The 18,122-nt window shown below is 39.1% G+C and overlaps 1 protein-coding gene across 1 annotated transcript in view; it reads right to left on the bottom strand.

Moving 5' to 3' along the window:
- LOC106990118 (antigen WC1.1) overlaps window positions 1-15,054 on the bottom strand; it is a 53,443-nt gene extending 38,389 nt beyond the window's left edge. The window contains exons 1-2 of the mRNA XM_042247601.2: window positions 14,870-15,054; window positions 1,073-1,387 (exon numbers count right to left, since the gene is read on the bottom strand). Of these exons, the coding sequence (XP_042103535.1) occupies window positions 1,073-1,387; window positions 14,870-14,936 (382 nt within the window). The 5' untranslated portion in view covers window positions 14,937-15,054. The remainder of the gene's footprint in view (window positions 1-1,072; window positions 1,388-14,869) is intronic.
- Between the last annotated feature and the right edge of the window lie 3,068 nt (window positions 15,055-18,122).

The following is an 18,122-nucleotide window of genomic DNA, read 5'->3' as shown; positions in this document are numbered from 1 at the left end:
ACTATTAAATAGAAATCTGATGTGAGTAAAGATACTAAATACAATAAAGATATATCCTTGTCTAGTCTCTTGCTGTGTACACATCCTGTGTCTTTAGGCACATGTAGCATCCTTCACACCAACACCTGGCCCCTCAGTGCTACTCAGAGAACCTCACAGTTACCTTCATCAGCTCCCATTGCCATTTGCCTTCCTCCCAGCTACTATAAAACCTTTTCCACCTTCTTCAAAAATTATATTTGTCCACGTACTCCAAATAAGCCCCCAAATGCAATTCTCTTATATCACTGAAGTCATCAAGTATAAACTGTATAATCTGTTATCATAAAACACAGAAATTCAAGTTTTCTTACCTCCACCTTGACTTGTCAGTACATGGCTAAGTGTTCCTCCAAAGTTTCATTTATACAGATACTTTAAAGGAAAAATTTGAGCGAGAGACTTTTCTAGTAACAATGGAGGAATATATGAGTCAGAGCATTTCATCAACCGTTCTCTACCATCAAAGAACTATGAACATTTATGTCTAAATTTGCAAAGGAAACTTGAAATCTGGCACAAATCTATAAGAATCTCTGATCTGTTAAATGATATCCTCTGTAGGGATACCCTCTATATATAGTAGGAGTAGCTTCCACTCATACTAACTTAGTGCAAAATAATGTCTCACATTGTTTGTACAGAAAAAACATCACCCAGGAAAGTACATCCTCATTTTTATCCCTGCCTCTCATAGCCTTCGTGTGCAAAGGGAGTGTGTATGTGGCTGCTAGCAAATGTTTCACTCTTACAAAAAGTGAATTATAAAAAAAATTATGAAGATTTATTTTAACTGGGAGAATCAACAAAGCTATTTTAGTGTCAGGTAAGACCACTGGAGAAGAACAGAATAGCAGAGACTTGTAAGAGAAAAGTATATGAAGCTCATTGCTCACAGCTACACGGCACTCGGGGAGGATGGGTAGTTGTCTCAGTCCTCTCTAGCCCACCAGTCCCCTATTGTCCCTCCGATCAGACACCAGCTTTCTTGGAACTTCCATTCTCCCCGCTTCTGGGCAGGAACTGACCATACCTGAGCAGATGACTCCTGCATCCTCCCTATGATCGCAGTTGTGCTTCCTCCAGCCCCAGGAAGGGCACCTCCACAAGTAGGACTCCTTTCCTGTGCACCTCACGTTGCCCAGCCAAATGGGCCCTGATCCCGCCCCAAAGGAAGAAGAGCGAGTGGCTTCGAGGGCTTTTCCACAGCCCAGCTGTCTGCATACCACGCGGGCATCGTTCAGGTCCCAGCCGTCATCACAGATGGTGCCCCAGGAGCCCTGGTCAAGGATCTCCACTCTCCCGGCGCAGTGACTGTCCCCGTCCACCAGGCGGAGCTGTCTGCTGCCTGAGGAGAGAGAAATGGGACAATAGGGCGTTGACCTGGGGAATGAGAAGGGTCTTCTGTCCTGTGGGACCTTCACCTGAGCAGTAAGGGGCGCTATCCTCTGAGGCTGCAGACTCTACTGATTCTGAAATGCAGTCATTGCACTGGGGCAGCAGCTGGGTCTGGTTTCTTATAGCAGTGGCAAGAGAATTAATAAGGTTGAAAAATAAGAGGAAAATAAAACAGGAAATATAAAGTTGAAAACACTCTAGAGAGTAGTCTGAGACAGAAGGTGTTACAAGGTCATATCAGAGTTAACATTCTGATCTGTAGAGTTCTGCACAGCATCTGAGAAAGATTTATAGGAAATGTTGGTCTCTTTTCTCAGAGCAGTTAAATGAGATCAGAGTCACAGGAACAAGTTGGCAGCTGGATGGATTCCTTACAAACCACACACAGTTTGATGCCATTGACCTAAGAGATAAAGGGGTTGATTAAAGGGAGTGGAGTTAGGAACAGGCCTTATCAGATGCCTCAGATAGCAATCATGAATCATCTACCATTAGAATCCTTCTCCTTGGTACAGTCATTCAGAACTGAAAAACAAATGGGTTCTGAGATGTCTTGGTTTACTCCCAGAATATTTCACTTTCAGTTCTAAGCTTCAGACTTCAGATCTGGATACTTAGCTTTAAAAAATTGTGATCTTTTTGAGTGGATTGAACAATTTGCATGAGAGATGATGTCAGGTAACATTGATTGACACTGGCCAGATTCCATTGGGAATCAGAGAATGTTCTTCTGCTCCCCCAAACATACAACCCTTCCTGGGACTTTGTGTCAAGAATATCTGTTATTCAAATTTTGGAGTTATGTGATCTTGAGGGGGGAAATAGCGTGTATGTGTGCTTAGTCGCTTTAGTCATGTCCAACTCTTTAAGACCTTATGAACTGTAGCCCGCCAGGCTCCTCTGCCCATGGGATTCTCCAGGCAAGAATACCAGAGTGGGTTGCCATGCCCTCCTCCAGGGGATCATCCTGACCCAGCGACCTAACCAGTGTCTTTCATCCTAACCACTGAGCCACCGGTGAACCCTTCTAGTTCTATTACTGAGCAGAAATAAGTTATATTCCTGCTCTGAAAGCCCTTAAACAAATAATATTAACAGACTCAATGTATTCTTCTCTCCTTTTATACATAAAAGTGACATAAAGAAAGGTTAAATAGTGTCTATCAGTGCTGCACTTTAAGTAAATAATGAAGTAGAGAATTAAACCTAAAATTTTCCACTTCCAGGGAGAATGGAGGAGTTCACAGAAAGCCCATGTGTCTTTCTGGGTCTTGCTGGATACAACTTTAAAAGCTGGAAAATGTTTTTTAAGAAACAGTAAATGTATTCGACATTTGTTAACACAACATAGACTAAATATGCTGAAATTCTAAAGAGTGGCGATTATTTCAATGTTAGTCCAGGATCTATAGCTTCTTTTTCTCTGTGAGAATTTGCCAATTCATTGCATAATTTAATGATTCAGAATCTGGGCTTGGGCAAGCAGAGGACTACTGTTGTGACAGGAAGCCAGAATAATTTGGCGATTACCTGGTGCTGGAGTGACAAAACTAGAGTCTTGAGAGCCTCTCACACAGCAGGTTTTCTCCTCAAATATCTGCCCAGTATATAAGCTGAGGAGGGCAGGAAGCTAAAGAACTACATAAAAAGACTTGGAAAGCAGAGTCTTTCTTATTCTTTTGGGTACTGAGCTACCAAAGAATCCAGGCTCTGAACTGAAATCTCTGAAAGTCCATGTCACAGGGACAGAAAAATCAGAGGTGGACTGAGTGCTACCAAAATGGAAACCCACACTTGTTATAGCTCAGTTTTAGGTTATATTTAGATGTTTGAGTGACATATACCCCTTCTCCCTACCTGTCTAGCAAAACAAAGGGTAAATCTTTATAAGTGTTAGAAAACGTATCAGGAATAGCTTACTTTTTCATATATAATTTATAGCACTCAATAAAAAATAACATGATATTTGATGAGATAGGATAACACGACAAATGGTCAAAGTGAAAAACAGAAGATAAGAGAATGCAAAGACACACATGATAGAAATGTTGGACTTGGCAGATAAGGATTTTAACTATGATCAATGTATTTAGGGGGGAAAAGAGAGAATAAAAAGATGAAAAAATACCAAATAATCATTAATAAATAAAAATATCAAAGAAACCATTGCCAACCTTAAAAAGTGAATGAATAAGTTAAAAGAATTTTAGATAGGACCCAGAATATAGTGACTTAGAAGAATCCTAATGTGTTCCCTGGCGGCTCAGATGGTAAAAGTGTCTGCCTGCAATGCAGGAGACCTGGGTCCGATTCTTGGGTCAGGAAGATCCCCTGGAGAAGGGAATGGCACCCCACTCCAGTACTCTTGCCTAGAAAATCCCATGGATGGAGAAGCCTGGTAGGCTACAATCCATGGGGTTGCAAAGAGTCAGATACGACTGAGTGACTTCACTTTCACCTCTTTCAGAGGAGTACTAAAGATGAGAGATGAGAAGCAGAAGAAAAAGGAGGAGGACAGGGAGAAGAGATCTAGAGACAGAGAGACAGAACTACAGAAGTCATATTTGAAGATATAATGATAGATAATTTTTCAAAAAGATAAATAGAAGAGTATGAAAACCCCCACTCCTAGTAAAGCTGCTGAAAATCAAAGGAAAAAGGAAAATCTGAAATAATAACAGATTTTATTTAATACTAAAGGAAGAAAGAAAAGGCGAGAAAAGGGAACATAAAGCAGGTGGATCAATTAAGAAAACAGAAAGAGAAATTAAGGAAAAAATTCCATTCACTGTTGCAATGAAAAAAATAAAATACTTAGGAATAAATCTACCTAAAGAAACAAAAGACCTATATATAGAAAACTATAAAATACTGCTGAAAGAAATCAAAGATGACACAAATAGTTGGAGAAATATACCATGTTCATTAATCAGAAGAATCAATATAGTGAAAATGAGTATACTACCCAAAGCAATCTATATATTCAATGCAATCCCTATAAGGCTACCAATGGTATTGGTAGAACAAATAATTTCACAATTTATATGGAAATACAAAAAACCTTGAATAGGCAAAGCAATCTTGAGAAAGAAGAATGGAACTGGAGGAATCAACCTGCCTGACTTTAGACTATACCACAAAGCTACAGACAGAGGTTCGTGACACCATACAAGAGACAGGGATCAAGACCATCCCCAAGAAAAAGAAATGCAAAAAACCAAAATGGCTGTCTGAGAAGGCCTTACAAATAGCTGTGAAAAGAAGAGAAGCAAAAAGCAAAGGAGAAAAGGAATATATACCCATTTGAATGCAGAGTTCCAAAGAATAGTAAGGAGAGCTAAGAAAGCCTTCCTCAGTGATCAATGCAAAGAAATAGAGGAAACAATAGAATGGAAAAGACTAGAGATCTCTTCAAGAAAATTAGATGTAGCAAGGGAACATTTCATGCAAAGATGGGCTCGATAAAGGACAGAAATGGTAGGGACCTAAGAGAAGCAGAGGATATTAAGAAGAGGTGGCAAGAATACTCAGAAGAATGGTACAAAAAGATTTTCATGGCCCAAATAATCATGACAGCGTGATCACTCACCTACAGCCAGACATCCTGGAATGTGAAGTCAAGTGGGCCTTAGGAAGCATCACCTCCACTACAAACATAGCTAGTGGAGGTGATGGAATTCCACTCAGTATGTCAACAAATTTGGAAAACTCAGCAGTGGCCACAGGACTGGAAAGAGTCCATTTTCATTCCAATCCCAAAGAAAGGTAATGCCAAAGAATGCTCAAACTACCACACAATGGACTCATCTCACACACTAGTAAATTAATGCCCAAAATTCTCCAAGCCAGGCTTCAGCAATACATGAATCGTTAACTTCCAGATGTTCAACCTGGATTTAGAAAAGGCAGAGGAACCAGAGATCAAATTGCCAGCATATATTGCATCATCAAAAAAGCAAGAGAGTTCCAGAAACATATCTATTTCTTCTTTATTGACTATGCCAAAGCCTTTGATTGTGTGGATCACAATAAACTGTGGAAAATTCTTCAAGAAATGGGAATACAGACCACCTGACCTGCCTCTTGAGAAATCTGTATGCAGGTCAGGAAGCAATAGTCAGAACTGGACATGGAACAACAGACTGGTTCCAAATAGGAAAAGGAGTACGTCAGGGCTGTATATTCTCCTCCTGCTTATTTAACTTCTATGCAGAGTACATCATGAGGAACACTGGGCTGGAAGAAGCACAAGCTGAAATCAAGATTGCTCGGAGAAATATCAATAACCTCAGATATGCAGATGACACCATCCTTACGGCAGAAAGTGAAGAAGAACTAAAAAGCCTCTTGGTGAAAGTGAAAGAGGAGAGTGAAAAAGTTGGCTTAAAATTTAACATTCAGAAAACTAAGATCATGTTATCTGGTCCCATCACTTCATGGCAAATAGATAGGTAAACAGTGGAAACAGTGTCAGACTTTATTGGGGGAGGGCTCCAAAATCACTGCAGATGATGATTGCAGCCATGAAAAATTAAAGACACTTACTCCTTGGAAGGAAAGTTATGACCAACCTAGACAGCATACTAAAAAGCAGAGACATTACTTTGTCAACAAAGGTCTGTCTGGTCAAAGCTGTGGTTTTTCCAGTAGTCATGTATGGATGTGAGAGTTGGACTATAAAGAAAGCTGAGCGCTGAAGAATTGATGCTTTTGAACTAGTGGCATTGGCGAAGACTCTTGAGAGTCCCTTGGACTGCAAGGAGACCCAACCAGTCCATCCTAAAGGAGATCAGTCCTAGGTGTTCATTGGAAGGACTGATGTTGAAGCTGAAACTCCAATATCTAGCTACCTGATTCAAAGAACTGACTCATTTGAAAAGATCCTGATGCTGAGAAACATTGAGGGCAGGTGGAGAAGGAGATGACAGAGGATGAGATGGTTGGGTGGTATCACTGACTCAATGGACATGCGTTTGAGTAAAATCTGGGAGTTGGTGATGGACAGGGAGGCCTGGCGTGCTGTGGTTCATGGGGTCACAAAGTATTGGACACGACTGAGTGACTGAACTGAACTGAATAAAGGTACAGTCATCAAGACAGTATGGTACTGGCACAAAGACAGAAATATAAATCAATGGAACAAAATAGAAAGCCCAGAGATAAATCCATGCACCTATGGACAACTTATCTTTGACAAAGGAGGCAAGAATATACAATGGATAAAAGACAATCTCTTCAACAAGTGGTGCTGGGAAAACTCATCAACCAACTCTAAAAAAATGAAACTAGAACACTTTCTAACATCATACACAAAAATAAACTCATGATGGATTAAAGATCTAAATGTAAGACCAGAAACTGTAAAACTCCTAGAGGAAAACATAGTCAAAACACTCTCCGACATAAATCACAGCAGGTTCCTCTATGACCCAGCTCCCTGAGTAATGGAAATAAAAGGAAAAGTAAACAAATGGGATATAATTAAACTTAAAAACTTTTGCACAACAAAGGAAATGATAAGCAAGGTGAAAAGACAGCCTTCAGAATGGGAGAAAATAATAGCAAATGAAGCAACTAACAAAGAATTAATCTCAAAAATATACAAGCAGCTCTTGCAGCTCAGTACCAGAAAAATAAACAACCCAATCAAAAAATGGACCAAAGAACTAAACAGACATTTCTCCAAAGAAGAGATATAGATGGCTAACAAACACATGAAAAGATGTTCAACATCACTCATTATCAGAGAAATGCAAATCAAATCCACAATAAGGTACCATCTCACACCAGTCAGAATGGCTGCTATCCAAAACTCTACAAACAATAAATGCTGGAGGTGTGGAGAAAAGGGAACCCTCTTACCCTGTTGATGGGAATGCAAATTTGTACAGCCACTATGGAGAACAGTGTGGAGATTCCTTAAAAACTGGAAATAGAACTGCCATACGACCCAGCAATCCCACTGCTGGGCATACACACTGAGGAAACCAGAACTGAAAGAGACACATGTACCCCAGTGTTCATCATAGCACTGTTTACAATACCCAGGACATGGAAGTAACCTAGATGTCCACCGGCAGATGAATGGATAAGAAAGCTGTGGTACACATACACAATGGAATATTACTCAGCCATTAAAAAGAATACATTTGAATCAGTTCTAACTAGGTGGATGAAACTGGAGCCTATTATACAGAGTGAAGTAAGTCAGACAGAAAAACACCAATGCAGAAAGATGGTAATGATGACCCTATATGCAAGAAAGCAAAAGAGACACAGATATAAAGAACAGACTTTTGGACCCAGTGGGAGAAGGTGAGGGTTGGAGATTTAAGAGAATAGCAATGAAACATGTATATTATTGAATGTGAAATAGATCACCAGTTCAAGTATGATGCATGAAACAGGGCGTTCAAAGCTGGTGCACTGGGACAACCCTGAGGGAGGGGTTGGGGAGGGAGGTGGGAGGGGGGTTCAGGATGGGGACACATGTACACCCATGGATGATTCATGTCAATGTATGGCAAAATCGCTACAATATTATAAAGTAATTAGCCTCCAATTAAAATAAATAAATAATTTTTTAAAGCAAATGGTAGATATGAACACATCAATATCAGTAATTGTATTTACAGTAAATAGATTAAGATAAAACAAAGTTGACGCACATGTTACTTGCATAATGCTCACCTTATATTATGAAAGCAAAGAAAGGTTGAAAGTAAAATGATGGAAAAAATGTACTAACTGTAAGAAAACTGGAGTAGCTATATCAATGTCCCAAAAGTAGACTCAAGTCAAGATATACTAATTGAATTAAAGAGGGAATTTTCATGATTATAATGAGATGCACCCTTAAAAAGGATATTATAAACAACAAAATTCAAGAAAGGTAACAGAACATAGCTTTGAAATATACTTGACAGATTGAAAAGAAGAAATAGACAAAATCACAATCAAAATTCGGGATTATTACTGTATCTTTTTCAGTAGCATACAGACCAGACATACAAAAAACAAAGAATACAGCAGATGTACAACAACATAATCAGCACATTTAACTAAGTAACACATAGAGCAATGCACCCAACAATGCAGGAGTTCACATTACTGTAAATGCACTAGGAACTTTTACCAAAATGACCATATAATAGGACAAAATCTTTCACTCTTTGAGTTCATACAGAGTATTTACTCTGACCTCAGTGGAATAGAATTAAAATGGGGAAATTCAGCAACACCCTTCCAAAAAAAAACCCTGAATCTGGGAATAAATTTAAAACTTACAAAATATTGTGAAATAATGATAATAAAGATTGATAATAATGATAATAAACACAAAATAATGATATGATAATAAATTCTTCTAATGAAATCCAGGTAGTGCCTAAGGGAAATTTATACCCCAGATTTAGAGAAGAGGAAAGACTGAAAGTGAAAAAAATGTAAGCTCCCAATTAAGAAACTAGGAGATGAGAAAGTCTAAAGGATGTAGAATGTTGGGGTTAATTTTAAAAGGAATAAAAATTAATGGAAAAGAAAGTAAGCATAAGGTAGAAAACATAGAAGAAAGCCCTTTAAACATGGTTCATTGAAAATTGATGAACACTGAGCAATGCTTACGAAAAGCAGAGAGAAAATAAAGTTAACAATTCCAAGAATGAAAAGGGACATCACTATGAATCATACAGATTTTCTGGTCATAGTTTTTGTGCTGTTGCTTGTTTGATTTTTGGCTGTGCTGTGGCTCGTAGTTCCCAGGTCAGGGTTGAATCTGGACTCATGACAGTGAAAACCCAGAGATTTAATCCCAGGATTGCATAGTTTTATTAATACAACTTATACATTTAGCATGGATAAGTACATAGAAAGTGTCAATTTCTCCACAATCTTGCCAACACTTAAGTGTCTTTAAAAAAAAAAGAAAAAACAGTCATTCTGACACGCAGCTGCTGCTGCTAAGTCACTTCGGTCATGTCCGACTCTGTGCGACCCCATAGGTGGCAGCCCACCAGGCTCCTCCGTCCCTGGAATTCTCCAGGCAAGAGTACTGGAGTGGGTTGCCATTTCCTTCCCCACATTCTGACATGTGTGAGATGATATCTCTTTGTGGTTTTGATTTACATTTCTCTGATGATTGACAATGTCAAGCATTTTTTCATATATCCATTGGCCATCTGTATATCTTTAGAGAAATGTCTAAATCAATGTAATTCACCACATTAACAAATTGAAAAATAAAAACCATATGATTATCTCAATAGATGCAGAGAAGGCCTTGGTCAATTTTTTAATTGAGTTATCAGGTTTGGGGTTTTTTTTCCCTTGAGTTGCAAGAGTTTCTTCATTTTTTGGAAATTAAAACCTTATATCATTTGTGCTAGCTTGCTTGTTCACTCTGTTGATGTTTCCTTTGGTTTGCGGAAGTTCTCAGTTTGATATATCCTCACTTGTCTATTTTTGCTTTGTTGCCTGTACTTTTGATATCATATCCATGAAATCATGAAACAATGCATTTTTATTTTGTGATGGGGCTAAGATATCATATATCTAAAATGTAATTCCTATCCGTATATTCACCATCATACATAGTAATACAAATTCAGATAAATAAATAAATTCAAAATAAGGTTTTGAATATTCTTTAGTGAAACTGCAAAATTATTTGCAGGAAATAAAACTCAATTCAATGTTGCTTTGAGATGAAGAATGGCATTTGAAACACTGCAGAAGTGAAAAAAGTAAAACATTATAGATTTGACCACATAACCCCCCATAAACATATGCAACCTTAAAAATATATGCAAAAACTGGGGAAAATATTTACAAAAATAAGTAAGAAAAATAAGAAGTGTTGTTTGTTTACAGAGAGTTCCTATAAATAAATAAGAAGTTTTAAAACATTCTAGAGAAAAAATATTGATATATAAGATATCTTAAAACAGTAATATAGGAAAGAAGATATCTTTTTGTATACAGTGTTTATGTGGATTAAAAAAATGATCCAAATAGAACTACCTTATGACCCAGCAATCCCATTGCTGGGCATACACACCGAGGAAACCAGAATTGAAAGAGACACATGTACCCCAATGTTCATCGCAGCACTGTTTATAATAGCCAGGACATGGAAACAACCTAGATGTCCATCAGCAGATGAATGGATAAGAAAGCTGTGGTACATATACACAATGGAGTGTTACTCAGCCGTAAAAAAGAATTCATTTGAATCAGTTCTGATGAGATGGATGAAACTGGAGCCGATTATACAGAGTGAAGTAAGCCAGAAAGAAAAACACCAATACAGTATACTAACACATATATATGGAATTTAGGAAGATGGCAACGACGACCCTGTATGCAAGACAGGGAAAGAGACACAGATGTGTATAACGGACTTTTGGACTCAGAGGGAGAGGGAGAGGGTGGGATGATTTGGGAGAATGACATTCTAACAAGTATACTATCATGTAAGAATTGAATCGCCAGTCTATGTCTGACGCAGGATGCAGCATGCTTGGGGCTGGTGCATGGGGATGACCCAGAGAGATGTTATGGGGAGGGAGGTGGGAGGGGGGTTCATGTTTGGGAACGCATGTAAGAATTAAAGATTTTAAAATTTAAAAAATAAAAACTAATTAAAAAAAAGAAATAAAAAAATAAAAATAAAATAAAATAAAATAAAAAATGATCAATGCTGTTATGTCAAGACTATGAAGAAAATAATACTCTTTTTTAAATTAATTATTTATTTGATTGTGCTGAGTCTCAGTTGCAGCATGCAAATTCTTACTTGTGGGATCTAGTTGTCTGACCAGGATTGGAACCCAGGTCCCCTGCATTGGGAGCACAAAGTCTTAGCCACTGGACCACAAAGGAAGTCCCCAAAATAATACTCTTTTAATTCCATTAATATTGCTGAGAATATTGAAAACTACTGTGCTGGACAGTTAGGCAATACATATAGAGGGAGGCCTTTAAATTGGCTATCTTGAGGAAAAACTAATGGCTTCTCTATTAAGTCAATGTAGATGTTCATAAGAACTTTATCACAGCATTGTATTTGAAAATATTAATGTACAATAAATAGGATTAGATAAATAAGTTATGATTCATGGGATGACTGAAATATTAGCAACCATGTAAATGGCATAGAAGATATTTTAATGAACAAAAAGAAATTTAAAATATATTATTTTGAAAGTGGATATAAAATGATACTGGAAGAAAAGCTATAACCAACCTAGAGAGCATATTAAAAAGCAGAGATGTTACTTTGCCAACAAAGGTCCGTCTAGTCAAGGCTATGGTTTTTCCAGTGGTCATGTATGGATGTGAGAGTTGGACTGTGAAGAAAGCTGAGTGCTGAAGAATTGATGCTTTTGAACTGTGGTGTTGGAGAAAACTCTTGAGAGTCCCTTGGACTGCAAGGAGATCCAATCAGTCCACCCTAAAGGAAATCAGTCCTGAATATTCACTGGAAGGACTAATGCTGATGCTGAAGCTGGAGCTCCAATACTTTGGCCACATGATAAGAAAACCTGACTCATCGGAAAAGACCCTGATGCTGGGAAAGATTGAAGGTGGGAGGAAAAGCGGATGACAGAGGATGAGATGGTTGGATAGCTTCACTGACTCTATGGACATGAGTTTGAGTAAGCTCCGGGAGCTAGTGATGGACAGGGAAGCTTGGCGTGCTGCAGTCCATGGGGTTGCAAAGATTCAGACATGACTGAGCGACTGAATTGAACTGATGATCCAGTCAAGTGTGTCTGTGTGTGTGTGTGTATGTGTGTGTGTGTGTGTGTGTGTGTAGGGACTGAGATTTAATGCAGACATTGTGTTCAGAAAGAATATAAAGGGAGCTGGTATATCCTGCCTTGTACTTTAGAGACAAGTGCAAGCTCAGAAAATATTTAATGCTCTTTGGAACGATCATACCAAAGCTGAAATTGACAAGTATATGAGGACAAACTCATGTGGACTGAGTTCCTTAGTGTGTGAATATGTGCTTTAATAATATGATGCTACAGAGCATTCTGAGGAAACCTGCTTGTTTGAGTGAACTGTGATTTCTCCTTAGCCTAATGAGAAATTCCTTCATTGTTCTTGTATCTGGAGAGGCCAAAGGGGAATCAGAGAGCCAATTTTATATTTCATTCAGAGAGTCTACCTCTATTCTTAACAGCCTGCAAAGCCTGAAAAAATGACAACCACCATTATAATATGTCCCAAACCCAAGGAACTGGAAGTTTCATTTTGTGGGTTTTTTAAGATTTTTTTTGATGTGGATCTATTACAATATTCCTGTTGTTATATTCTGTGTTTTTGTTTGTTTGTTTGTTTGTTTTTATTTGGCTGTGAGGTATGTGAGATCTTAACTCCCCAACTGGGGATCGAACCTGCACCCCTTGCATTAGAAGATGAAGTCTTAATCCCTGGGAAGATGAAATATTAATGCCAGGGAAGTCCCCAACTAGAAGTTGAAAGAAATATAACAAGGGAGTGAAGAGCAGAACTTCTTGCTTCTTTGGGGTGGAGTGGAGTTTCCCAAAGAAGAGAGACAGAGACTTCTGATGGGGTGGGGGGCGGGGGCTTGAAATAAGGAAGGAATATGGGATCAGAAAGGGATGGAGAGATGAGCTTTGCTAAAGCAGACAGGACCAAGGGCTAACCTGGAAAAGCTGACTTTCCAGGCATGTGACTAGCTCATTCTAATTTCAGGAACTCAAAGCAGGTATCTTGGACTCTCCTGATTTAATGGCACAGTGAAGACCAACTTTCATACAGCATCTGTGGGAATGACAAGTGAGAATATTCACCACAGGGACATTCACAAACACAGAGTTCTTGCTAAATATCTGACCCATTAATTAAGATGTCACAGAAAAAGCTTGTGCTCTCCACTGAGACAGGGAAAAACTGACCTGCCTCAGTGGGGAACATCATCAAGTCTCTAAGACTAAATCCCTCTTCTGCCTTCAATGCATCAGGCCATTGATGGCACCTGCATTTGGTGTTATTTTTTTTTTCCTTTGCACAGTGGAGTTGGAGAACCACTGGTCCAAGAGGTAGGAAGGGAAAATATTACAGGCAGGAAGACAGAGTCCTGCCAAATCCTATGCTAGGGAGAGACTACAGAAAAGCAGAAAAACGTCTGAGCTGTGGGTTGTTGTGGGGAAGGAAAAGAAACTCAGAGTTCGAATGCAAATGCAGGGTTATCCAAAGGTGTGATTACAGTTTCTACTGAGAGGGCTTTCCTCATAGAAAGGAAGATTTCCATATTTGCCCTCACCATACATACATACACACATATCATCACCACCATTACCATTGCTACCACCAAATCCAGCAGCCTGGCTTAGAGAGTGTGAGCTCTATGGAAAGTGAAGTGAAAGTGTTAGTCATTTAATCATGTCCAACTCTTTGCAACCCCATGGACTGTAGCCCACCAGGTTCCTCTGTCCATGGAATTCTCCAGGCAAGAATATTGGAGCAGGTTGCCATTTCCTACTCCAGGGGATCTTCCCATCACAGGGATCAAACGCAGGTTTCCTGCACAGCGGGCAGACTCTTTACCATCTGTGCCACCAGGGAAGTTCTATGGACTCCTATCTAAAAAATCAACTTCCACTGGGCAGATTTATTTCTGTTCACACATTTAGCCTATAGATACTCTTTCAATTCACCTTATCCCACATTCCCTTATCTCACATGTGAAGACAGACACGCATGCACACACACATGTATGTTGCTGTTTAGTCATTGAGTCGTGTCTGACTCTTTGTGACCCCATGAACACCCACCAGGCTCCTCTATCCATGGCATTTCCTAGGCAAGAACACTAGAGTGAGTAGCCATTCCCTTCATTAGAGGATCTTACCGACCCAGGGATCGAACCTGCATCCCCTGCATTGGCAGGCAGATTCTTTATCACTGAGCCACCAGGAGGTCTGCACGTATGTATGCATACACTTAAAGCATACATACAGAAACACACATGTGCACATACACACACACATGTCCACAGTCTAAAAGATCCGAAATACTGAACTGGTGGGGAGAGATGTAATACAAAGTATGGGAAGGACAGATCAGAGACCCAGACAGAGGCAGCCCCTCAGCCATAATCCATTAGAGGAAAAATGAGAAGTGGTCAGACATTTTCTGAGCTCTTAGGTGTACTTGGGGAGAGCTAAAAACACAGAGTTAGATCTGTGAATAGAATTTATATCTCTGCAGCATATTACTGCTTAACTTGAATAACTGAGCCCCGAGGGAGAAAAATCAGCACTCACTGTCACTAAGGATCACATCTGGTCAAAACGAAATGGTCAACAAATAGAAAGGTATTGTCCTTACAGCTCCACAGATCATTCCCCTAGAATCTTATGGCTAATCCAGTGTGTCTGCTGAATTTGAGAACACTTACCTTGAGCACGCGATAGGACGCTAAAGAGCAGACAGACAAGTCCCTGGAGAAAGCAGTGTCCGTTCATGGTTCTCTGATCCTCTTGTCTTTGGGTAACAGCTTCAGTTTCCCCAAACTACATGAGGAGTTCTCTGGGCCCTTAATGGAGGCTCTTACAGCAGGAAGGGGTTCATATAATCCCATCCCCTGACACTGCCATCTTCCGAGCCAATAGAAACGCTTTTTAACATCTTCTCTGCCATCAGACGCTATATAAAAGGAAACTTTCTGAAGTTCAAACACCAATTAGATGCTGAATCTTGAATATCTCCTTATATGAGATGCAAGGTTATCTGACGTCAGGTGTCATTCTGTCCGTTAAGCTGATGCAGAAAAGCTATGTTAAAGAATATATATATATATATATATATATATATATATATATATATATGGCTTTCTTTTTCTCCATGCCAGGCGTCCGGTTCAAGGGCTGGTTCAGCTCAGCTGGTGGGATCAGCCAGAAACACTCTCTGGGTCAGTTCTACCTCCTCTGCCTCCTCACAACCCTGGGAAAGATGAGTTTTGTTTCATTGGGCGGAGGCTGCAGTGTCAAGTGACTGACATATTGTGGCTGCAAAGAAACCAAGTAACTAATGGAGAGAACAAAAGGTCATGTGAGCACAAAATCGGGATAAGAAAGGTGAAAAATTCTTAAGTAAATGGGAAAAAAAATGGTGAGATGAACCTCAAGGGGACCAGCTTACTGGCTTCATCGGGTGAGTCTTCCCCCGCTTCCATTTCTCCTTGGTGAGTGGAAGCCTTGTAAAGATCCAGGGCTCCAGAGACTCCTGAGCAGGCCTGCCCTTTTCCTGAAAACCAGTATGCCTTTCCTATTCTCCATCTAAAGCATAGTCTTCTCTTCTCTGCATTGAATCAGTTGTGACCTCATTTCATCCTAAAGAATCAACTTCAGCCCCGATTTTTCCCAAAAGGCCTGCTTATAACTATCTTCTCAGAGCCTGACAAAGCTTGCCCTGCTCCTAAGACAAAATTTCTTCAATAAATGTAGGGCTGTTTTTCTTCTTGATTTTGTTTTGATATTGTGGGTTTTTTTTTTTTAAGAAATTTATCCACTTTATCTAAACTGTTAAGTTTATTAGCATATAATTGTTCATAGTATATGAACAATTCATTATAGTTATAAGGTCTGTTGTATCTGAATGATTACTTTTACTTTTGATATTGATCTTTTGTTTCCTTTTTAAAAGTTATTTTTCCTATGATTTGGTCAATTTTACTAATTTTTGAAAACCCAACTTTTACTTTGCTAATGTTTGCTTTTATTTTTCTAGACATTTACCTTATTTTTTTTATTTCTTTCTACTTGTTTTGGTTTCAGTTTGCTTAACCATGGTGCTGGAGAGGACTCCTAACAGTTCCTTGGACTGCAAAATCAAACTAGTCAATCCTAAAGGAAATGAACCCTGAATATCCATTGGAAGGACTGATGCTGAAGCTGAAACTCCAGTACTTTGGCCACCTGATGCAAAGAGCTGATCATTGGAAAAGACCCTGATGCTGGGAAAGATCAAAGGCAGAAGGAGAAGGGTGCAACAGAGGATGAGATGGTTGGATGGCATCACCAACTCGATGGACATGAGTTTGAACAAGCTCCGGGAGATGGTGATGGACAGGGAAGCCTGGTGTGCTGCAGTCCATAGGGTCGTAAAGAGTCGGACATGAATGAGTGACTGAAGAACAACTGCTTCCTGAGGTTAACCATTAATATTTTAATCTTTTCTTATTTCTTTTTTTGGGCAGTGCCATGCAGCATATGGGGTTTTTGTTCCCCTACCAGGGCTCAAATTCATGTCCTCTGCAGTGAAAGCATGGGGTCTTAACCACTGGACAGCCATGGAAGTCATTCTTTTCTTATTTTCAATATAGGTATTTAAAACTAGGCAATTTCCTCTAAGCAAAGCTTTAGCAGGCTATCACAATTTTTAATATATTTTCTTTTCGCTATCACTTAATTCAAGATATTTCCTAAAAATGCTTGTGATATATTCTCTACTTTTGGATAATTTTTTAAAGTATTTTAAAATTTCCTACTAACATGTATACTATCATGTGAATTGAATCGCCAGTCTATGTCTATGCAGCATGCTTCTTGCATATGACCCAGAAAGATTTATATTCATGTTTGGGAATGCATGTAAGAATTAAAGATTTTAAAATTTAAAAAATAAAAAACTAAAAAAAAAATTTCCTACTATTTATGGAATTTATAAGTATATAATTTTTTACACTTGTTTTTTATTTATCAAAAATGCAAGAAGTAGCAAGCATTGGTGAGGATGTGGAGAAAAGACAATCCTCATACATTGTTGGAGGGATTGTAAATTGGTGCAGCCACTTTGGAAAACAGGATGAAGATTCTTCAGAATTTGCTATACTGTCAGAGTGATGGAGATGCCTGTTGACCTGGTAACTGAAACCAGCTTGGACATGATACTCTGCAAAGATGAGACTTCCCTTCCATGGCAAAATACATATACCCTAAATCAATCACACAAATCAATTATCATTGTATGGTTACCCATGATATACTCAACCTTAAGAATACACAGATCCAAGAATCAGTGGAAATTGGAATGATTATGCTTTTATTCTCAAGGTCCACTTGAGGAATTTGGGCTTCCCATATTCCAAGTCTAGACTTTATGGATTTAGCTCTGGTTCACAGAAGGAAAAGTGATTTCACCAGGGGACACACACAGTAAGTGTCACCTTAAACTTTAAGCCATGACTGCTTCCCAGTTATCCTAGGATCTTCATGGCAAATTATCAACAAGCAAGTAAACAATAAGCTTTTTTCAATGCTAGAATACCCTAAGCATCAGAAGGAGAATTGCTGCATAACAGGTGTAGGCAAAAACCCATCTAAAACCCAGGCAATCTATTTGGGATCTCTTGGCACTCCCTTGCTCCATTTTGATAATAAATATAAAAGTGCACCAGCCACAGCCTGAGAAGTGTATAGTGGCCAGGGTTTCAGATCTCCCAGGGTGAGGGTGTAGACCACTCCACCAAGTAAGCTGCCTAGACCAGCAGAGGTGCTAATAGATAGTGAAGGAAATCTAGAATGTGGTAAATGAGGACCACATATAGCTGTGGACGCAACACCCAACTGCAGTGGTGGGGTCTGTAGCTTGTCTTAACTAAATTTCCTCTTGCAAGTTACCCTGGAAAAAGAAGAAACATATAAAACTCC

The sequence above is a fragment of the Ovis aries genome, chromosome 3 (assembly GCF_016772045.2).
Source record: "Ovis aries strain OAR_USU_Benz2616 breed Rambouillet chromosome 3, ARS-UI_Ramb_v3.0, whole genome shotgun sequence".
NCBI lineage: Eukaryota > Metazoa > Chordata > Mammalia > Artiodactyla > Bovidae > Ovis > Ovis aries.
This window is presented reverse-complemented; position numbering and strand designations above follow the sequence as displayed.